Source organism: Rhinatrema bivittatum, chromosome 17 (genome assembly GCF_901001135.1).
Source record: "Rhinatrema bivittatum chromosome 17, aRhiBiv1.1, whole genome shotgun sequence".
In the NCBI taxonomy this organism is placed as follows: domain Eukaryota; kingdom Metazoa; phylum Chordata; class Amphibia; order Gymnophiona; family Rhinatrematidae; genus Rhinatrema; species Rhinatrema bivittatum.
This window is the reverse complement of record NC_042631.1, coordinates 50,656,936-50,680,560: the sequence shown is the minus strand read 5'-3', so window position 1 is coordinate 50,680,560 and position 23,625 is coordinate 50,656,936. Positions and strand designations below refer to the sequence as shown.

The window sequence follows — 23,625 nt, the reverse complement described above, 5'->3', positions numbered from 1 at the left end:
AATAGGACTGTTGGGAAAGACGGAAGAAGGGCAGGGCTGGATTCTAGGGGGTGTGGGCTGTGTAGCTGCACAAGGCGCCATGCTGAAGGGGTGCACTATTGTCCCCTCCTACAGTATTCCCTATGATATATGCAAGCAGGAGGAATGCTGTGTCTGTGATGGTTGGTGAAGGAGCAGCGAGGAGGGGGAGGGGAGGAGAGAAAAAGAGGGGGCTGTTGCTGCTGGGCAAGAAAGAGAAGCTGGGGTAGAAAGAGAGAGGGGACTGCTGGGCACTGCGGCAGGAGGGATATTGATGCAGGACAGAGGGTGAAAGAAGTCTGGGCAGGGGAGTTGGGCAATCTGCTAGCTGTGCCAGAGCTGGCGCCAAAGAGGGGAGTGTGTGCCAATTTCGGTTTTCACACAGGGTGCTTGTTAGCCTAGAGCCGGTCCTTGAGAAAGGAGGTCCAGGGAATGGACAAGACACTGGGATTATGGGTGAACGGGACCAGTTAAGGAGCTTTGGCAGGTGAATGTTAACTCTGTACAAATGGCAGACATTGAAACTTCTAAGTCCATATTTAAGGACTGGGTCCCTAAGTCTTGCACCGTCATTAGTTCATTTTATTATTAGACTCTTGTTATAATAATCACAGGGCTGTACAATGGTAAGGTATGTATCTCTTGCTGTCATTCTTTGTAATCAGATTTTTGTCTAGTGGCAAATTTATGCTTTGGGAAAAATTTGAGTTATTGCAAATGTGTGCAAGAAGTGGTCTGCATAATTTCTTGATATTTTACAGAAATTGTTTTTTTTGCAGTTTGGAAGTTGTATGACCATTGACAGTAACCTTAAATTTAGTGCAATTTTGTGTGTGTGTGTGTGTTTTGGGGTTTTTTTGCACAGTTCTTGAACTTGGCTGTGGTGGATGTGCAGTGACTGGTGCTCCAGGGCAGGGAGCTGCAGAAGGGGTAAAGGACTGGGGGTCTCCAGTGGAAAGTAACTGTCATTGCATTTGAAGTGCAGGTTGTGTGAGGTTTCCATGGGAAACCATGATGTCACTGGAGTCTGTGTTCCCCTCTGACAGTTTGTTCTGTGATTTGTAGAGACAAAGAGCCCTGAGCAGAAGCACAAATGGCCCCATCAGCGTCAAAATCCAGCAGTTTTGATCTGATTCAGGAGGTGGCAGCCCATGTTCCTGACCTGGTGGTGAATGAGAGCCTTTCAAGAGAAGCTCCATATGTAGAAGAGTGTAATGGGGTTCTACTCTACGCAGACATTTCAGGTAACTGCAGCCTTTTCCTTCCACTCATATGAATTCCAGATCCGATTGCGATTTCAAAATAATAAAAATGTAGTAGTATATCTTCAACTCCTAGTGCTGTCAAAGTTCCTAATTGCACAAGGATTAGGATTAACACTTCTTATGTTCACTCGGGGAGAAAATAAGGACCACGAGAAAGCAATGTGGGGGTAAAAAGGGGTTAGAAAATAGATCAGGGGAGAAGACAGGGGAACAAAAGCCGATGAATCAAGTGTTTTATATAATCTCTTTCCTAACTGACTTTTGCCTTGTATGGTTTTGTCACTTTTTGCTGCCCTCAAACTATTTATCTTGTGGTCCCCTTGCCTATCCCACAACATATCCCTATGGTTATTCCACCAACCAAAATATATACAATGAGCAACTTGGCAACCACATCTGTTAGGCTAATCCAGTTCTGTTTTTCTTCCATAGAGTCTATGCCCCCATCCTGCCTTTCCTAAATAAATTAGAACTAAGACCATAGATGCAATGGGGCAAAACCAGAACCAGATCATCCTGCAAAGTTGACCTGGATTAGGTGACAAAGCTAAGCACACATTGCATTGCTGTGGGAAAGGTTTTAACACTGGGACACCTGTAAAGAAGTGAGTGATAAGTTATCTGGGGGAAAAGCAGGCACTGGATGAGGGGTTCACGTGATCTGCTAGCTCTGAGCAAATGTGCAGCAGCTGAGCTCTTTGGGCACAGGGCTTAAAATCCTTCGTTTTCCTGGAAATAAGTCTTTCATTTGAATGTAACCCTGCCGCAGTGTACCTATCCTGCACAGGTGGGGCCATCAAAGAATGTGTTCTCTTTGGGACTGGAACCTCTCCCCGGCTTGCTCTTACTTCCAGGGCTGGATCCTTTGTAGGTGAAGGGGAAGATTTACTTCCAGTGCCCAGTGGGATAGGGGTGACCTTTTTACACATTCCCTTTCCTTCGTGTCCCTTGCGAGAGGAGACTTATCCTCCTGGTGGGTGCAGTGAGTGTGAAAGAAATACTCTGGAGTCACTGAGTTAGTGTCCAAAATTAAAGTCTTTACTGTGATGAATGGCACAATAACTCAAACTGCAGCAGCACAGAATTCTCTTGTTTTCTTTTCTATAGTCACTTCCCTCTGTCTGTGCAGGGCCAGGGAAACATCCACGCTCTTGATTAGGTAAAGTGGAGCTCCCAGGTAGGCAAGGTTTCTCTAGACTGATCAGAAAACCCCTTCCAATCTGTTAAAAATGGTAAAAGTTTATGGCACAGAAAGTAAATCTTCGCTTTCTCACAGACAAGCAGGATGGTAGTCCTCACATATGGGTGACATCACAGGATGGAGCCCAATCACAGAACACTTTTGTCAAAGTTTCTAGAACTTTGACTGGCACCTACTGGGCATGCCCAGCATGGCACCAACCCTGCATCCAGCAGGGGTTCCCCTTCAGTCTCTTTTTTTCCGCACAGCAGTAGCCACGCGGGTTAAGGAGCTCTCTAGAGATTCCTGACAGGAATTTTCCTCACGGAACTTCTTTAAAAATTTTCAAAAAATTCTACCCCATAGGGGTCTCCCTATCAATATCCGTACTCCGCGGTCGAAAAGTAAGGATTTACCCTCGTTTGCGGTCGATTCCAGTCGAGTTTTCCCTTCGGGGCCTACCGGCGATCGACCGCACCATGGCTAAATTTTTGTCGAAGCCATGGCGTCGGGTTTTTGTCTGTGCCCCCGATTGTCCTCGGACAATGTCCATCACAGACCCACATAGAGTTTATGTATTGTGCTTGGGGTCCACCATGATACCCTAACTTGCACCAAATGTGCCCAAATGATGCCGAAGGGCCGTAAAGCACGCTTAGAGAAGATGGAGTTTCTTTTCCATTCAAAACCCCTGACTCTGTCGACCGCTTTGACTTTGTCTGAGCCGGTGCCATCGACCTCTCGTCAGCAGCGAGACACCGGTGCTGCCCGACCGGCATCGACTACTCCGAAGGTGTCGACTTCTTTCTCATCGCCTCTGGAGAAGGACCGAGGAGAACATCATGAAAAGCGTCGACACCGGCATTGGAAGGCTCAGTCCGCCGATCCAGGCAAGCCCTTGGCATCGGCGTCGACAGAGCCACCAACAAAGATATCCCATCCAGAGAAGGCCCCATCCTCCTCTGTGACCGGGTCACCGAGGCGTTCCCCACCTTCATCGGTGCAGGGAGCAGAGACTCCACTTTTACCGGTGGACCCTCCGGCTACGCCTCTATTGCCTCCTACTCCGGAGCCAAGGTTGCATGCCGCAGGCTTCCATGAGGAATTGGATCAGATAATCCAAGAGGCCATCGGTAAAGCATTGCAGGGCTTCCAGCCTCCATCAATGCTGGTACCAGTGCCCGAGTTGGTCACCGATCCGATTCCCATGGCGCTCGCACTGCTACTGGGTAGACTGGATGCGTTGATCGGTGCCCTTCCACCGCTGGAACCAAGGTATGTCCTCTTCCTTCGATGCCAATACCTTTGTCATCGGAAGACGAAGAAACACCGATACCCATACTGCTGTCTGGAATTCTGAAACCGACTCATCCATCGGTGCCACCATCGATGCCTTCGGTGCCTAGGCCTGGCCCTTCGGGAATAACACCATTTCTCCCCTCTGAAGATCCTCAGGGAGCTGGTGATCAACCTTATGATCCTTGGACTGATGATTCTTCCCAGGATACAGATGAGATCTGCCTTCAGAGCCCTCTCCTCCTGAAGTGAGAAGGTGTTCTCCTCCAGAGGATCTGTCCTTTATTAACTTCATTAAAGAAATGTCTGAGACAATTCCATTTCAGCTTCAGACAGAAGAGGATTCAAGGCACAAGATGCTGGAAGTACTCCAGTTTCTTGATGCTCCTAAGGAAATCATGTCTATTCCTATTCATGAAATCCTAATTGATCTTCTAAAGAGGAATTGGAAGCACCCAGGTTCGGTTCCGCCTGTCAATCGTAAGACAGATGCCACCTGTCTTGTACAGTCAGCTCCTGGGTTTCAAAGATCACAACTGGATCATTACTCTGTGGTTGTGGAATCAGCCCAGAAAAAGGCATGGCATTCCAAACCTCATTCCTCCATACCTCCAGGGAAGGAGCAGAAATCCCTAGATGCTTTTGGCAGACGGGTCTTTCATGGCTCAATGCTTATATCTCACAATTTTTAAGAAGATCCAGGATTTCTCTGAATCTTTACCTGACCAATTCCAGGATGAACTTAATGCTCTGGCTTAAAAAGGCCTGGATGCGGGCAAGCATGAGGTCTGTGCTGCGTATGACATATTTGACACTGCCTCTAGGGTGTCTGCAGCGGGGATTAGTGTAAGAAGGTGGGCCTGGTTGAAATCCTCCGATCTAAGACCAGAGGTACAGGACAGGTTGGCTGACCTGCCCTGTGCTGGTAATAATCTCTTCGGAGACAAAATCCAGGAGACTGTGGCGCAGCTAAAGGACCACCATGAAATGCTGCATCAACTTTCTTCAGTGCCTGCTGATTTCTCGTCCACCTCCAAGAGGACATTTAGGCGAGACTCTAAGCGGCCGGCCTACAAACCAAGAAAGTATTATCCTCCGGCTTCCCGAGGTTGCCCTTCCAAGCCTTATCAAAAAGGTCAGTCCAGGCAATCCTGACCTTAGAAGACCCAGCCAGCTCCTCAGCTGGGACCAGCATCAGGGTTTTGACTCCTCCCTAGAGAGCATATGCCAACCTCCTCTTCCATCTGTACTGGTCGGCGGTCGATTGTGCCACTTTACCAACATTTGGCACACAGTCACCACCGATCAGTGGATGCTTGCGGTAGTCACTCAGGGTTACCACCTCAACTTCCTGACTGTACCGGCAGACTCCCCACCTCGGCTGACATGGGGATTGTCCGACCACTCCAGTCCCGGGCAATAGAACCAGTGCCCCTCTCCCAACAGGGTTCTATTCCCGGTATTTCCTCATCCCAAAAAAGTCAGGTGGCATTCATCCAATCCTGGACCTTCGCACCCTAAACAAGTATCTACAAAGGGAAAATTTAAGATGGTAACCTTGGGTTCTCTACTTCCTCTTCTACAAAAGGGAGATTGGCTATGCTCTCTGGATCTCCAAGATGCATACACACACATCTCAATTATTCCATCTCATCACAAATTCCTGCGATTCCTGGTCGGCCCTCGTCACTTCCAGTACCGTGTGCTACCATTCGGCCTAGCATCCGCTCCACGAGTCTTTACCAAGTGCCTCGTGGTGGTCGCAGCCTTCCTCAGGAGTCAGGATGTCCATGTCTACCCTTATCTCGATGATTGATTGATAAGGGCTCCGACTCAACAAGCCGCATTGGCATCTGCATTGGCGTCCTTGCATCTCACTCTCCATACCCTGATCTCCCTAGGATTTCTAATTAACTATCCCAAATCCAAGATAGTTCCATCCCAAACCCTATCCTTTATAGGGTCCGACCTAAACACTATACAGGCGAAAGCCTTCCTCCCTCAGGATTGGGCTTTCACCCTGGCCTCTCTGGTGCATCATACAGACTCAAGAATCCTCAACTGCTCGTCACTTCCTCATACTGCTGGGTCACATAGCGTCTGCGGTGCATGTCATTCCGATGGCCTGCCTAGCCATGAGAGTAATGCAGTCGACCCTAAAATCCCAGTGGGTTCAAGCTTGTTAACCAATGTCCAGCATTGTTCACGTTACCTCACAGCTCCGCCTGTCGTTCGCCTGGTGGATACAACACTCCAGTCTACTTCAAGGCCTTCCATTTCAGGCTCCAGAACCTCAAATTACCTTGACAACAGACACCTCCAACCTAGGGTGGGGTGCTCATGTTGGCGACTTACAGACTCAGGGAACCTGGTCTCCAGAGGAATTCAAACATCAGATAAATTTCCTGGAGTTTCGGGCAATCAGATATGCCCTCAAGTTTTTTCAGGATTGCCTTTCGAACAAAGCCATCCTGATTCAAACAGACAATCAGGTGGCAATGTGGTACATGAACAAGCAAGGGGGAACGGGCTCTTACCTCCTGTGTCAGGAAGCTACACAGATATGGGCGTGGGCCTTTTCCCATTTGATGTACCTCACAGCCACCTACTTGCCGGGCGTGGACAAAGTGTTGGCGGACAAGTTCAGTTGCACGTTTCATCCGCACGAGTGGTCTCTCAACCCCACGGTAGCTGATACAGTATTACAGCGTTGGGGTTACCCTCACATAGACCTCTTTGCGTCAGTCCACAACCGCAAAGTAGAAAACTTCTGCTCTCTTAACGCGCAGCCACCACTCGCAACCGAGGGACACTTTCGCTTTCTCGTGGGCCAGCAGTCTCCTCTATGCGTACTCTCCACTTTCACTCATATCGAAGTTATGGAGGGACAAGGGCGTAATGATTCTAATAGCCCCTCACTGGCCACGCCAGGTGTGGTTACCAGTCCTCCAGGACCTGTCAGTACGCCAGCACATTCCTCTGGGGAAGGATCCGCTTCTGATAACTCAGAACGATGGATACCTGTGCCATCCCAACCTCCAGGCCCTATCTCTGACTGCCTGGATGTTGAAAGGTTAATACTCTAACCTCTTAACCTTTCAGAGTCGGTGTCTAGAGTCCTGGTAGCTTCACAAAAGCCTTCCACGAGAAAGTCTTATCGTTCTAAATGGAAGAGGTTTACAGTCTGGTGCACTTCCATGTCCATAGACCCCTTCACTTGTTCCACGGCGAAGTTTCTGGACTATCTCTGGCACCTGTCAGAGTCAGGCCTGAAAACTTCCTCCATCAGGGTGCATGTCAGCGAGGTAGCCGTGTTTCATAAGGGCATGGGGGATGTCGCTATTTCAACACAACCCTTAGTAACATGCTTCATGAGAGGCTTGCTCCACTTAAAACTTCCACTGCGCCCTCTGACCCCTGCTTGGGACCTTAATGTGGTTTTGGGGCGGCTCATGAAACCTCCGTTTGAGCCTCTCCACTCTTGTGATCTCTGCTATCTCACATGGAAATTAGTTTTTCTTCTCACTATCACCTCCGCTCGCAGAGTTAGTGAGTTGCAGGCTTTAGTTACCTACCCGCCTTACACTAAAATTCTGCATGACAGGGTAGTGCTCCATACTCATCCTAAGTTTTTACCAAAGGTAGTATCGGAATTTCATATTAAGCAATCCATCATCCTGGGGGAGCAAGCGAAGGAGAAGGAAGGAGGGACTCGCCCCCCCCCTGAGGTGCCGACCGGACTGCTGTGAGTGTGAAATCTGAAGCAGGCAAAGCCTGACTGTCTTTACCTGCATCCAGCCACTACGGAGAAGGGAGGAGGGACTTGACCCCCCCTGAGGTGCCGACCGGACTGCTGTAAGACTGAAATCTGAAGCAGGCAAAGCCTGACTGTCTTTACCTGCACCCAGCTGCTACGGAGAAGGGAGGAGGGAATTGCCCCCCCCCCCTGAGGTGCCGACCGGACTGCTGTGAGAGTGAAATCTGAAGCAGGCAAAGCCTGATTGTCTTCACCTGCATCCAGCTGCTACGGAAGAGATCGTGCAGGCAAGCCAAAGCCCAGCTGAGTGACATCAGCTGAGGACCCCTTCTGACTACAAAATCGGCGGAAGGGCGGCGCCGAAGGGGCGCACGGCTTGGACCGGCTTAGACCGGAATAGGCCGGGGGCCGGCAAATCTCTTTGCAGTGTTATCTTCATGGGGAAAAAACGGAAGGCGAGAGTTATTACTACATCCTCACCAGTGCAACTACAACGCACAGGCCCTATGGACCAACACGTTTTAAGGGTGTTGGAAACGCCAAGAGAGGACAGTGTGGGAGATATGTCCTTAATCTCCCTCAGTCCTGGCGAAGGACATACTCCACCACCACAACCGAAGGTGTTAACATCTCCTGGAACATCATGTGAACTGGTAGGATTAACCCAGGGAGGTACAGCTGTAGATAGTCAGTCTGTACCTCACCGGGATTGTAGTGTTATTGCTTCTAGTAGTAATGTTATGTTACTAAATCCTCCAATTCACATAGAGAGTAATATTAGTCCGGTGATTGTACCGGATAATGTTACTATGGCGGATCTTGGTAGGATGATATCTAAACTTGATGATAATGTGATTAAAATGAATGAATCGTTGGTGGCAGCTATTAATATTAATAGGGGTTTAATCAATGAACAAGAAAAAAAGGTGGATAAACATGAAAAAGATATAATAACTATGATGAATAAGATCCAATTAATCCAGAACTCCGAGAATGTTTTTATAAAGGATAGCCTTATGATGCATAAAGAGGTTGAATATGTAGAAAATTTATTTAGATCTAGGAACATGAGAATATTAAATTTCCCGATTACTCGCTTATTATCCCCATGGGAGATGTTTAAGAAATTTTTGAAGGAAATATTGCAATATCAAGATGAAGAAATACCTAAAGTTTCAAAAATTTATTATTTGGAAAAAAAACCAGCTAGTAATACTGGTTTTCAGAAGGAAAATGGAGAGCTTCCATCTTCTCCAGGAGTTTCGACCTTCTTGGAAGAATTGTTAGATATTATAAATAAAAGGGCTACCCTTTTTATAGCTTTTGTAGCGGAGCAAGACAAGGAAAATCTATTCAAAAGGTTCTTTAGATCTAAAAATTTCTTATTCTGCGGCCATAAGCTGCAGATGTTTCCTGATGCGGCTAGGGCTACACAACTTAGAAGAAAATATTTCCTATCTTTGAAAGCACGCGTACTAGCAATAGGCGCAACCTTTTTTTTTTAAGTTTCCCTGTTTATGCTGTATTAATTATAAAGGGAAGAGATTTGGATTTTTAGACCCTACACATTTAGAAACCTTTTTGATAGATAAAACTCTGGAAGTATCAGGAGAGCATGTTCAGTAAAAATAATACACCTCCCTCCTCTTTAAATAATGCTTACTTGTATGATTAAAATAAAGAAAAAATTTTTGCTTCCTTTTAGTTAAAATTGATGAATATTCTGGTAATTTCTAATTGAATCTCCCCCCAATTATGGAATATGTACCAGCAGTAATAATGTTATTGTGTTAATTTCTATATTGGTTACAGTGTTGTGGAACATATTTTCCTGTTTTCATGATGTAAGTCATTTGTGAAAAATTAATAAAGATTAAATATAAAAAAAAAAAAGCAATCCATCATCCTACCTACCTTTTTCCCCAGGCCCCATTCAAACCCAGGAGAACAGGCTCTGCATTCCTTGGACTGCAAACGTGTCCTAGCCTTCTATCTAGTCTGCACGTCGGCCCACAGGAAATCCACTCAATTGTTTGTTTCTTTCGACACCATCAAATTGGGAAACCCTGTGGGAAAGCAGACCCTCTCCTCCTGGTTAGCGGACTATATTTCTTTTTGCTACAAGCAAGCAGGCATTCCGCTGCAAGACAAGGGGGACCCCTGCTGGATGCAGGGTTGGTGCCATGCTGGGCATGCCCAGTAGGTGCCAGTCAAAGTTCTAGAAACTTTGACAAAAGTGTTCCGTGATTGGGCTCCATCCTGTGATGTCACCCATATGTGAGGACTAACATCCTGCTGTCCTGTGAGAACACCTGTAACAGGTAAGCAACTCTGCTTTCTCTCCCCAGGATGGTGAATCACCTGAACAGTGTCCACAGTAATCTTTGATTTCCCTTACTCCCAGTTAGCAGAACTGGGAGTAAGGGATCCCTGATGGGAGGAATCCCCTTGAAGCAAGCAGTTTTCTTTGCTTCAAACAGGAAGGGAAGGGCAGCCAAACCTTCCTCCTGGCTCTTGAAATCAAAATCTGTTATCCCCAACAGAATTTAACATCAGAGTTCCTCCTCACTATGGATCACCACCATTTCAGGGGCAGGTCTTCCCTATCCATGGGCATCCCAGACACAGGCCCCCTGTGCCCTGAGTCCAAGAAAGGCCCAGGTGTCCAGTGAGGCTCCTACCACAAAATTGCAAAAATCTGAAACCCAGAGGAAAATCCCAACTAGCCAGTGAGTGGACTGGAAAGGAAAACCCTTCCAACCCTGGTCAGGACCACCAAGCAGGATTTTCCTGGCTCCTCTAACTAGGCCTGAAAAAACGATATATGAAAAGTTCCTAACTACCTCTTAAATCTGAGCAAACCATAAGGGATTGCTTCCTGAGCTCTTTGTAAGGAGCTGTTATATAGACTCTCTAGGAGGACAGCCATTCTAGAACCCTTAAAGGGAGGAGCTGAATTTGAATGGTACTTCCCCACACACTAACCTGCACTCTCTCTATCTGAATTAAGGGCTCACCTAGGTCTTAATGGTGATGTAACCAAAGGGTCCATCACATGAAATATGACTAAGGTTCCTCCAAAGAAATCCTTGCCTGCTCTTTGGGGAAATCAGCCCAGAAAGGCACAAAGGAAACCCAAAAATGGTGCTCCAAAGAAATCAGAGCAGGCTTCAGGAGATGTGGCCTGCACTATCACCAACTCTAGATGCCACAAAAGCATTTCAGACAATGTTTCAGTCCTTCTCTGAGAAACTTACCTGCATCATTACCAACAAACTCAAGGTGGTGGTGGAGAAGGTTGCTGAATTAGTGGCCTCTATCCAGGATACTTCTCAATTGAAAGCTACAGAGAACAGAATGGAAGAATTAGAGGGCTCTCTAATGGGTGCACACCATAAGATCAATGTGTTGCAGAGGCGTTTGCTGGAAAGGCCACAGATAAGATAGATGACTTGATCTGGGCTGGAGAAGAACATACATCTGGTTGGTTTCCGGGAAGGAGAAAATGGAGCCAAGCCAGCTGCTTTTTTCTCCCGTTGGCTTCCGGATGTTCTGGGTCTCCTTACTAAAAAGAGAAATCAAAACTGAATGTGCACATTGGGCGCTTGCCTCCACTCTGGGTCCCTGCAGCAGACTGGGGGTGGTCATCATGCTACTTCACGAGTATCCTGATTAGGTTCTTGAGGTGGCCTAAATGAGGAGCAAAATCACCTGTAAACATAAACAAGAGCTCTTCAATTGCTTCTTTGCAGCCTTACAAAAGAAATGATTGGGGATTGCGCTGATCAAACTTTGAGACAGCGCAAGATAAAATACACTCTCTACTTGGGCAGACTCAAACTCGTCAAGGGGAAATTTTTCAGAATACTCGAGGAGGCAGAGTGCTTTCCTGAGTAGCTGTGTGTTGGTTGCCACGAGGCAGTGATAGTATTAGGCTTTAAAAGCTATTCAGTAAACTGTTGCTGTGTCCGTTCCCAGGGAGTTTGGAAGAAGGTGAAGCCGGGCTATCTGCTGGTATAGCTTAGGAGAGGAGTTGGGAATCGCTCCCGCTTTTGGTTTTCATGTCTTGCTGTTTGTGTTAAGTGATTGGTGCCCCGCACTTAATATTAATTTATTTACTCCTTCACGTACTGCCGATTGGTCTATTCATTATCACATGTCAGGGAAAGGACCAATTCTCTTTCAGAAGGCAGTCATGAAGGAGATTGGTCCTTTTCATTGACAAGTGTTAGTGAAAAGGACCAATTGGGAACAGCTCTGCCAGAGGGAAGGTCTCTGGCAGGGGTTCCTGGGCTGCAGGTGGGGATTTGGGGTCTGGCAAGTCCTGTTTTAAGACATGGACTTTCCAAATCCACCATTTTAGGTAGAGGACCCCTGGTCTGACCCGGACCGCTTGGCTCATCAGGCCAGACCTTGGGGGGAGGGGAGAGCTTTGGTCAGGCCAGCAGCTGGCGCTAGTCTGGATCTAAGCTTCATGTAGTGGTGACTTTTCCATGGCATCAGATCTGAAGAAATTGATGCTTATATTGAGCGCCCATTGGGATTGTGGTCACCCGATACAGTAAAATTTTGAGAGCTACAGACGTACAATTCTGTCTTAGTGAGCCCTTTTCTATGCAGCCTCTCATTTAAATATCTCTTTGGGTGTCCAGAGGTGGTGGCTACATGTACATTAGGACAATAGGCGCTCAATGCAAGTGTGCGTTTAATGCATCGGCCCCAGAATTTGTGCTTGGTGGATGTATAGAGAGTGAGATATCCAAGTAGCAAAGATTATGCTTATTACTCTACAGTACATATTTCTTTTAGCCTTTTAGACCTTTTTCTGTGTTCAGAGGGTCTAATGAACAAAGTTATAGATGTTAATGGCAGGGTGAGTTTTCTTTAAAGTGGAATACTTCTCTTCCCTGTATGTACCCGGATCAGTCCAGACTCTCCTGGGTTTTGCCTCCCCTCCAGCAGATGGAGGCAGGGAAGTTTTAACAGACTCCAACCTATACCCCTGAGGTGCCACCTAGAGTCTGTCATTATTTCTCTGTCTCCAGCAGATGGTGGGGGTGCAAATCCCTTCAGTCTGATCTACCTACTTGGTTTTACATTTTAGGATTAGCTATTAGGGCTCAGTTTGGATTTTTATTCTGAGGAATTTCAGCAAAAAAAAAAAAGAAAGTCGGAAAGCAGTGAATAGTTTTAAGCCTCCCAGGGGGTTGTCAGGTCCTGGTGGGAACATCCCCCCTGGTATTAGAAGCAAAAGAGCAGGGGGTTGAAGACCCAGTGACTGCCAGTGGCTGAGGGTGATACCGGGGAACCCGGTTCACTCACCCTCAGCAAGAAGGAGTGCAGAGCCGTGCCCAAAAAAAAAAAGGTAAAAGGTTATTCTCCCTTTCTGGCCGGCTGAGTCCTCTTCAGCTCTTCCCTCTATTTTTCACCGACGCTCTTCAGCCGGCCACAGACTACCGACCTCCTGCTCTAATTTTAGCGCTCCGCTTACCTCCTCATTTCTGGGCTAAATTTAGCCCGCTGATCATGCCACATGGTGCGGCCTGTTCTGTGTGTGGGAGCACGTGCACACCTCTCTAGGGCCAGCATTTGTGCAGACTGCGTCTCGGGAGGAGAAGGAACATCGGGGAGGCTCGAATCACAGCACCAGCCATCTGATCCATTCCTGCTCAATGCAGGAATGGAGGCCATTTTAAAACCTTTTAGAGATCAGGAGATGGCTGCTATGGGGGAAGGGAATTCCCCACACCTCTTTCTCCGTGACCGGGAGCCTCCGGGTGGGGGCAAGTCGCAAGATGCTCAGGCACAATCTTCAGGAGATGACTCTGGGGGGGGGCCTCAGATGGGTCTTCTTCATCATTCTCCTCCGACTTTGTGTTGCTTCACAAGGCCTTTAAGGCCCGGAGAGCGGCTAGGCGCCAGGGTAACAAAGTCCCTCGTCCAGTTCCAGCGTCTGGACAGGATGTCTTCTCCTCTCATAAGCGTCCCAAATCCCCACTGGTGGTGGGGTCTGCAAAATCCAAATGCCCTCTCAGGTCCGTTACTTGTCCGGAGGATTCTTCTTCTTCGGACCTTTTGGATGGTGAGGAGACTCTTCGGCAGGACCCTCAGGGGGCTGATGCAGGCCAGGATAGCCAGTCCCAGGTTCCCAAACAAGGGAATTCTTCTATGGTGGACGGTGAAGATTCGAAAGTGGAACATTTGTTCCACAAAGATGAATTGGGACCGCTCATCCCGGCTATTCTGGAAGAGTTAGGCATTGAGGTCCCTGAAGAGGATTCCCGAATGGACGCTGTGGATCCCGTGATGGTTGGACTCAGGGGTCCAGCTCACTCCTTCCCCTTCCATATGTCAGTAACTGACCTCTTGTTTCTGCAGTGTCCCTTTACGATACAGAAACGGTTCAGGCAGGTCTCTTGGAAGCGGCGGTTCCGATTCACATGTGGTTTTTTTTTTCATCAGGCCCGATCGCGGTTTTGTTTATCGGCTGCGCCCGAGCCGATAAACAAAAAACCCACCCCGATCCTTTAAAACTAATACCTTAGCTTCTCCCACCCTCCCGACCCCCCCCCCCCCCCCAAAAAACCTTTTTACAGGTACCTGGTGGTCCAGTGGGGGTCCCTGGAGCGATCTCCCGCTCCCAGGCCGTCGGCTGCCACTAATCAAAATGGCGCCGATGACCCTTTGCCCTTACCATGTGACAGGGTATTCATGCCATTGGCCGGACCCTGTCACATGGTAGGAGCACTGGATGGCCCGCGCCATCTTGTGCTCCTACCATGTGACAGGGGCTGACCAATGGCACCGGTAGCCCCTGTGACATAGTAAGGGCAAAGGCTATCGGCGCCATTTTGATTACTGGCAGCCGATGGCCCAAGTGCAGGAATCGCTCCCGGACCCCCGCTGGACCACCAGGGGCTTTTGGCAAGTCTTGGGAGACCCTCCTGACCCCCACAAGACTTGCCAAAAGCAGGGGTCTGGGAGCAACCTCCTGCACTCAGGCCATCTAGTGCTCCTACCATGTGACAGGGTCCGGCCAATGGCATGGATACCCTGTCACATGGTAAGGGCAAAGGGCCATCGGCGCCATTTTGATTAGTGGCAGCCGACGGCCCGGGAGCGGGAGATCGCTCCAGGGACCCCCACTGGACCACCAGGTACCTGTAAAAAGTTTTTGGGGGGGTCAGGAGGGTGGGGGAAGCTAAGGGATTCGTTTTCAAGGGTCGGGGTGGGTTTAGGGGTTATTTTTGTGTGCCGTTTTTCCCGCCCTCCCGCAAAACGATAAGAGAACTCCCACGATCAATATCATGGGGTTTTCCTATCGTTTTGGGGGAGCCCCCGATTTCTGATGATTGTGAAAATATCATCTGATATTTTCAATCGTCCGAAGCCCGATTCACATCCCTATTGCTTACAGTGCGAATGCTCTGTATGATCTCCTACCTACGTCGGGAAGAACTGTGGTTTCGGCCGTCTCAGCCCGCAGGCTCCTCTGGCTTAGGAACTTGTCTGCGGATGTTTCTTCAAAAGCTCAACTCAGTTCTTTGCCTTTTAAGGGAAAGCTACTCTTCGGCCAACAGTTGGAGGACATGATAAAGTCTCTGGAAGAGAATAAGGTCCATAAGTTGCCAGAAGATAAGCCCAGGACCAGATGTTCCTTTCTGCAGTGGCTGCTCCTCCCGATCCTCGTCTTGTCAAGGTCCAAGCCGTCAACATTCCTGGAACCAGTCCTTTTGTGGCCAACGTCCGGCCAGGGACGAATCCCCACAGGCTCATGGAGGCCTCAAGTCCACACAATAAAGCGAGGCCGGTTCACGCCTCAGTACCAAGGATAAGGGGGAAGGTTGTCTCTTTTTCTAGAGGAGTGGACCAAATTGACCTCAGATCAATGGGTCCTAAATATAATAGAACATGGCAATGCTTTAGATTTTGCTCGAACACTCTGGGAGCAATACCTGGTTTCCCTGTGTTCTTACCACCAAAAATGGTTAGCAGTCCAAGACACCCTCCACCATCTACAGGACTTAGGAGCCATACTGCCAGTTCCTGCAGGAGAGCTCAGGCGAGGTCGCTACTCCATCTACTTCATGGTATCCAAGAAAGAGGGCACCTTTCATCCCATCCTTGACTTAGAGAGTCAATCGGACTCTAAAGGTGCCTCGGTTTTGCATGGAAACTTTTCTCTCGGTGATAGCGTCTGTTCACTGGGGAGAATCTTTGGCCTCTAGACCTGACAGAAGCATACCTGCACATACCCATCCGCCAGGATCATCAGAAGTATCTGCGGTTCGCAATCCTCGGCCTTCATTTTCAATTTTGCGCACTGCCTTTTCGTCTGGCGATGGCGCCCAGGGTATTCACCAATGTGATGGTGGTTGTGGACAACTGGCTGATTCGAGCGAAATTGGAAGAACTTTGCTGGATGGCGGTTCAGAGGGTCCTTCAATTGTTAAACTCCTTAGGTTGGGTGGTCAATCCCGACAAGTCATCTAACTCCCTCCCAGTCCTTGGAATTTCTGGGAGCTCAGTTCGACACGCTTTTGGGCAAGGTTTTTCTTACCGAGAGAGACTGAACAAGGTCCAAACTCAGGTGGACTGCTTGCGGTCCATGCCTCATCCCAAGGTCTGGCATTATTTGCAGGTCTTGGGTTCGATGGCTTTCACTCTCGATCTGGTTCCATGGGCCTTTGCGCATATGCATCCTCTTCAGTCAGACTTGCTCTCCCAGTGGAATCCAATGTCCGAGCAATTTAATCTGCTCCTGCCATTGACGGACTCGGCGCATTCCAGCCTTCCTTTGGTTGCTCTGCCTGGACAATTTACGTTGAGGGGTGGACTTGGAAATTCCCTCTTGGATAGTGGTAACCACCAATGCCAGCCTCTCCGGATGGGGGGCAGTCTGTCGGGGGAAAGCAGTACAAGGCCAATGGACGAGAATGGAGTCGTCCTGGTCCGTCAATTGGTTGGGAATTGGATGGACCAGCGGTTCGATTGGCGCTGCAGGCCCTCCTTCCCTTAGTAGAGGGAAGATCAGTTTGAGTTCTCTCCGACAATGCGACGACCGTAGCCTACATCAATCAGCAGGGAGGAACCAGGAGTTGCCTGGTAGCAACGGAAGCTCATCTGTTAATCAGCTGGGCAGAACAGCACCTGTACAAGATAGCAGCCTCTCACATAACTGGAGTGGACAATGTGCAGGCAGATTTTCTCAGCCACTACCAGTTGGACCCAGGAGAGTGGGAACTCTCAGAAGTGGCCTTTCATCTTCTGTGCAACCGCTGGTCCAGGCCCTCCATGTACCTGATGGCGACGTACTGCAATACCAAGGGTTCCTCGATTCTTCAGTCGGCAACGGGAGACGGGAGCAGAAGGCATGGATGTGCTAGTCCTTCCCTGGCCAAAGGACATTCTGTTGTACATCTTTTTGTTGTGGCTGTTGGTGGCAAAGTTCTGCGCCACATCGAGGCTCATCTGGGTGAAGTGATCCTCGTGGCGCTAGAGTGGCCGAGGCGCCCATGGTTTGCGGACCTCATAAATCTGGCAGTGGACAGACTGTTGAGATTTCCTCCATCTCAGAAGCTGCTTCACCAATGCCCCGTTTGTTTAAGAGAGGCAGATCACTTTTGTCTAGCGGCATGGCTTTTGAAAGGCAGAGATTAAGGAGTAAGGGTTACTCGGATGTGGTGATTGCCACGCTCTTATGTTCCCAAAAGACGTCTACCTCCATGGTGTATGTTACAGTTTAAGGTGTTTTCGAGACCTGGTGTCTGGACCACGAGGTGGAGCCGTCCAGGGCTTTGATTGTGGATGTTCTGACCTTTCTACAGGCAGGTCTAGCTAAGGGATTGGCCTTTAATTCCTTACGAGTTCAGGTGGCAGCCTTTGGTTGTTTTCGGGGGAAGGTGCAGGGCATTGCCCTAGCATCCCACCAGATGTGGTTTGTTTCCTGTGTGGGGCTAAGCATCTGCATCCTCCGGTTCGGAACCCCTGTCCCTCGTGGAAGCTGAATCTGGTGCTCCGCACCCTTTGTAATGTGCTTTTCAAGCCGTTGAGCGAGCGACCCTGAAGGATCTGACATTAAAGGTAGTCTTCCTCGTAGCTATCTCCTCTGCAAGGTGTGTTTTGGAGCTTCAGGCCTTATCTTGCAGGGAGCCCTTCTTACGGATTTCTGCAGCAGTGGTCTCCTTACGGACGGTTCCCTCTTTTCTCCCGAAAGTGGTGTCGTCCTTTCATTTGAATCAGTCGATGGAGCTTCCTTCCTTTGCGGACCTAGATTCTTCTACTTCAGAGTCTAGGGATTTAAGAAAGTTGGACGTAAAGCAAGTTTTATTGCGTTATTTGAAGGTTACGAATAGTTTCTGTCTCTCAGACCATTTGTTTGTCCTGTGGAGTGGTCCCAGCAGGGGTCATAGAGCTTCAAGGGCCACTATTGCGTGCTGGTTGAAGGAAACTATTGTTGCAGCATTCCTTGTTCAGGGCCGTCCGATCCCAGTGGGTCTTCGGGCTCATTCTACTCGGTCACAAGCAACCTCGTGGGCGGAATGTCAACAGGTGTCACCGCAGGAAATTTGTCGAGCGGCTACGTGGAAATCTATGCATACCTTTGCCAGGCATTGTCACCTAGCTGTCCGAGCCCTTGAGCCCGATTCCTTTGGGAGCTAGTGTACTCTGAGCGGTTAGGGAAGCTTTGGTACATCCCATGAGTCTGGACTGATCCGGGTACGTACAGGGAAAGGAAAATTGATTCTCACCTGCTAATTTTCGTTCCTTTAGTACCACAAATCAGTCCAGAGTCCCGCCCATGGGGTAATGGAGAGTCTGCTCGGCCGGTTGTTATTCATAGTCGGAAAATTTATCAACTGTATGTGGGGCTAAGCATCTGCATCCTCCGGTTCGGAACCCCTGTCCCTCGTGGAAGCTGAATCTGGTGCTCCGCACCCTTTGTAATGTGCTTTTCAAGCCGTTGAGCGAGCGACCCTGAAGGATCTGACATTAAAGGTAGTCTTCCTCGTAGCTATCTCCTCTGCAAGGTGTGTTTTGGAGCTTCAGGCCTTATCTTGCAGGGAGCCCTTCTTACGGATTTCTGCAGCAGTGGTCTCCTTACGGACGGTTCCCTCTTTTCTCCCGAAAGTGGTGTCGTCCTTTCATTTGAATCAGTCGATGGAGCTTCCTTCCTTTGCGGACCTAGATTCTTCTACTTCAGAGTCTAGGGATTTAAGAAAGTTGGACGTAAAGCAAGTTTTATTGCGTTATTTGAAGGTTACGAATAGTTTCTGTCTCTCAGACCATTTGTTTGTCCTGTGGAGTGGTCCCAGCAGGGGTCATAGAGCTTCAAGGGCCACTATTGCGTGCTGGTTGAAGGAAACTATTGTTGCAGCATTCCTTGTTCAGGGCCGTCCGATCCCAGTGGGTCTTCGGGCTCATTCTACTCGGTCACAAGCAACCTCGTGGGCGGAATGTCAACAGGTGTCACCGCAGGAAATTTGTCGAGCGGCTACGTGGAAATCTATGCATACCTTTGCCAGGCATTGTCACCTAGCTGTCCGAGCCCTTGAGCCCGATTCCTTTGGGAGCTAGTGTACTCTGAGCGGTTAGGGAAGCTTTGGTACATCCCATGAGTCTGGACTGATCCGGGTACGTACAGGGAAAGGAAAATTGATTCTCACCTGCTAATTTTCGTTCCTTTAGTACCACAAATCAGTCCAGAGTCCCGCCCATGGGGTAATGGAGAGTCTGCTCGGCCGGTTGTTATTCATAGTCGGAAAATTTATCAACTGTTATAAGGTATGCCCCCCTTTGCAGGGTAAGAGAATGGGCATGGTTTAGTTCCTTATGTTACAAGTATTTATTCCCTCTGCTCTTAAGGGGGAAAAGTTTGTTATAGTGGAAGTTATGTTTTACCTTTTCTGCTTGGGTACAGTGTAATACTGACAGACTCTAGTTGGCATCCTAAGGGTATAGGACGGAGTCCGTTAAAATTTCTCTGTCTCCATCTGCTGGAGGGGAGGCAAAACCCAGGAGTCTGGACTGATCCATGGTACTAGAGGAACGAAAATTAGCAGGTAAGGACCAATTTTCCTATCACAAGTATTTGGGGGATAAGGGGGAGATGGAGCAGGACCAGATGCAACCTCTGTGAGGTGGTAGGTGTGAAATCCCTCTCTCTCCTAAACACACATATGTGAACACACTTCTCATACATTTCATCATTCTCCTACTCCTACTTCATCCCTAGCCATTCTTCACTTGATGAGCTCTGGTGGGCAAAGGATGGTTGGGGATTGAGTACTGAGGGGGTGATCATGGAGGATCACTAGGGTAAAGAGGAGGAGGGCAGAGAAAATGGGACCCTTTCTCCATACTTTCCTCCTCTTTATCCTGCATATCCTGATAATTTATTCCCAGCCCTCCCTCCAAGAATCTCCCAGTAGTCCTTGTTTTCTCCCTCAGTGGCCCTAAGGCTTCCAAGTCTCACCCCTTATCCCTAGTTAGTCTTTGAGCGACATCCCCCCCAGATTAATAACCCTCTTCAGCAATTCTCCTCCTCCTCCTTAGTCAGTAAGGCACAGGTCTTCTCTTCAAGCTGGAAGCAGCAGGTTGTCCTCTACTTTGGGCGTGAAGGCAGACTGGTGTATATCGCCTGCTCTTCTCAGCCTCCTCAGTGTGTGGGGGAGTGGTGAAAATTCAAAAGCACAGCCTGCTGTTTGCCTCCTTGGGGGAAAAGGGAATGGAGCAGCACAGCACCCTCTTCTATTACCCCTCCAGGTTCTTGTGGCCTGGTTTGGCCACTATTGGAAACAGGATGCTGGGCTTGATGGACCCTTGGTCTTGACCCAGTATGACACTTTTTAAAGTTCTTATGTTCTGATCATACCTCTCACACCTCAGTCTCTGTAATCCTCTCACTCACACTCTGCAGCACCTTCCATCCCCTCACTCTTCCCCCTTCCTCCACACAGCTCCTATGATCTGCTTGCTCTTTTGTCCTCCCACATCCTTCCCTCACTTATCTTCCCTTCCTGCTAATCCCCTAATTTATTCTTTTGCCTCTCCCAATATGCCCTCACTCACTCTCTTGTCCCCCCTTATCATAATGGTTTGTTTTCCCCACCCTCCCACTTACACTTCCCATAAACTCATGTATGTGAGCTATATAGAGAAGGGACTGTCTCTTATGTGATGCTTTAGAAATGGTAAATAGTAGTAGCAGTAATGTATTCTCAGCTTCTAACACTGTAAAGATGTTAAGAAAGGATAGTTGTTTTGGAAAGAAACATGGAAGATGAGGACCCCTTGTTCATCCTAGGCTTCCCATTTGTACCTGTTTACTGTACTGCCACAGATCATCATAGATCTCTGGATCTTTGGTCCTCTCTCACCCTTGTCCTACCACTAAGATACCTTTGTGTATGTCCAAAGCATGCTTGAATTGTTACTGTTTTGTTTCCTACTACCTCTTCCGGAAGCCTGTTCCTGGTATCTACCACCACCTCAGTGGGAAAAAAATTCACAGTCATTTGCTCTTCCCTCCTTTCAGCTTCAAATGGTGACCCCCATGTCTTTGCGCTCTGTGCACTTTATTAAAGCCTGCTAGATGTTTTTGTCATTAATTGACTCAATATTGCATCCTAATAGGCAGGGCTAAAGATGTCTTGGCTCCTTCACTTATGGCTGCCTCCCAGAGCAGGAGATGGCCTCTGGCTAATAGAAAAGACATTCAGCTCTCTGTACTATAGATTTTACTAATGATTTTATTTTTCTGCCACAGGTTTCAATGAGCTGGTGGAATGCATGATTAGCACCTGTCAGAAACGTTATGGAGCTGACCAGTTAACGAGGACCTTGAATAAGTACATTAGTGAGGTCATCAATCGTAAGTATTCTGTTAAAGCTTGTGTCCTGGCATTGTTAGACTGTGTCTTCTAAAATTTACAGTTGCGGGGAGTTCATTTTCTGCAGGACAGTATGAGGACTGGCTGCTGTGTTGTAGGGATTTCAGCTTGCCAGTAGAAATTTAAGGAGCAAAGTGAGGGGTGAAGTGGGATTTGTATTTGTACTTGGGTGAAAAAGATGCAGAGGTGAGAATGGTGGAATGTAGGACGGTGATGAACAGAGATAAGGTGAGATTTAGGTTTGAGTAAGGAAGATTAGATGTGGTAACCTCACACACTAGGCTGTAGGTAAGAGATAAAGGGAAGATGGATTGGAGAAGTTAACTGTGATAGACATAGGCTATTATGGTTAAATTAGTGGGATAAGAGTAGACAGCATTGATTTTTCTGAGCAGCAATTCTAGAACAAGGCCCCATCTTTCACATCACAGCCTGTCCTCAGACACTCAGAATCACAGCTTCACTGCTCATTGTACTCACACATATCTGTTGTATATCCACTGCCATATATCACTACCTATCTACAGGCACTAACAAACTGCAGCTGACCCTCACAACCTACATAGACAACTAGAGCCACACTCGCTATCACAGACACACTTACCTATGGAGCATCCAAAGCTGTAATCATATCCCACGGTCCACCTACCAATATCCATAATCACAGCCATGTCTATCTCATCTTTTTGGTAGTCTCTAGATCCAGAAGTGATGCACTGGTGGTGTCCAGCCAGTCAGCACTGTCTTTGGGACAAGAAGTGTATAAGGAACTTTTTAAAATGGTGAACCTCAGGAAAGGACACTCACATTATCTATGATGAGAGGGAAGGGGGGACATTCTAATCCATCTCTTGAGTGTTTTTTTGTCATGCAGGACACTGTGTGATGAAACTTCACATTCTAATAGTGTTTGATCCCTAGGAAACTGAAGAAGACAGTAAGACACGCCCATTAGAAATTGATCTCTACCTGCTTTTTCTTTTCTATTTTAGATGTGTTGAAGTCAGGAGGGGACATTCTATACTTCACAGGTATTTGTGATATACTGATCCTGGTAATTGGTAACGTGGTAAGCTTGTCGTCTTGGACATTTTGCTGCTAAAAATCCAGACCTTGAGTTAACACTCTGCCTCAGTAGGCTGGCCCTGGCTTTACTGCCTTACTTTGATTTCTGTCTTTGCTTGGAGGAGCAGCCTTTCTCTTAGCTATGTGGTTAGGTCACTTTAGAGTTGAGTTGCCACCTTTGACCAGATGGACTGAAGCTCACAGAGTTATTTCAGTAAGTCTCATTTTGCAGCTGCTTACTGAAAGAACCACACTGAACAGGAATACATTTTCAAGGTTCTAGCCTCTTAAATTTGGGAGTTAGGAAGTTAGGTTGGCTCCTTTTGAAAATGTACTGAGATTGAGTGTCTAAATTAAGCCCCCCAGCGAAAGATGGGCAGTCCTGGAAGTGGTCCCAAGGTCTAAGGGCACTTAGCCACCTTATGCCATGTTGATTAAGCGGCTAAGTTTATCCACCTAACTGCAACACTCAAATGGTAGATCTAAATCTAGGTAGCTAAAAATTGGTCAGCCAAGTCTGGTGCATGTTTTAAATATTAAGCCATAGTGTCTATCCATAACGCTCTGAATATCAGCTAAGCAGGAGCCTCAAGCAGTCTGCGAAGAGTCCCTCACCATGGAGTTATGTTCTAGCTCTGAACATTGTTTACTCTAGTTTTTCCCTTTGTTAAACTGTAAACCGATCCGATATGGTTATTTACTATGAAGGTCGGTATAAAAAACTGTTAAATAATAATAATAATAATCTTCCTCAAAGGATTTTCCCCATTCTGTACCTATGGGAAAAAAACATTGTTAAAGGCTTCATTTTCTGAATTACAGTGATCTGCAAACCAGTCCATCTGGACAAACTGTATCTGGAGTTGCTGTGGTATAATTAATAGAACTGTCACTACACACTACATACACCAAGTACAAAACCACAGATTTTTATCTCACCAGTCTTTTTCTCTCTCAGGTTGGCTTTCTCTCAGTATTCCTGCCATTGAACTGATTGCACTCAGATTTTCCTCTTCCTGCTCCTCGCTGACTGTCATTGCCAATTCTGCGTATCAATGAATGTTAGAGCCACTTCTCTGCAGTGAAAATAAAGTTAATTATACTACTAGCCTTATTTATTTATTTAGTTAGTCTTTTCTATACCGTTGCTAA

At 47.7% G+C, this 23,625-nt stretch overlaps 1 protein-coding gene and 1 long non-coding RNA gene across 3 annotated transcripts in view; one reads left to right on the top strand and one right to left on the bottom strand.

The window, feature by feature from the left end:
• Nucleotides 1-1,093: 1,093 nt before the first annotated feature.
• LOC115079094 (adenylate cyclase type 10-like) lies at nt 1,094-23,549 on the top strand. Its single transcript, XM_029582151.1, has 4 exons — nt 1,094-1,262; nt 21,285-21,389; nt 22,401-22,439; nt 23,432-23,549. The coding sequence occupies exons 1-4, from the start codon at nt 1,112-1,114 to the stop codon at nt 23,530-23,532; spliced, it is 396 nt and encodes a 131-aa protein (XP_029438011.1). The 5' UTR covers nt 1,094-1,111; the 3' UTR covers nt 23,533-23,549.
• LOC115079095 overlaps nt 2,346-23,625 on the bottom strand; it is a 35,892-nt gene continuing 14,612 nt past the window's right edge. Inside the window, exons 2-5 of one of the 2 annotated variants that reach the window (XR_003853191.1) lie at nt 23,413-23,549; nt 22,013-22,152; nt 10,774-10,859; nt 2,346-2,503 (exon numbers count right to left, since the gene is read on the bottom strand). This is a non-coding gene — a long non-coding RNA (uncharacterized LOC115079095). The remainder of the gene's footprint in view (nt 2,504-10,773; nt 10,860-22,012; nt 22,153-23,412; nt 23,550-23,625) is intronic. The other variant, XR_003853190.1, reaches the window with a different exon arrangement.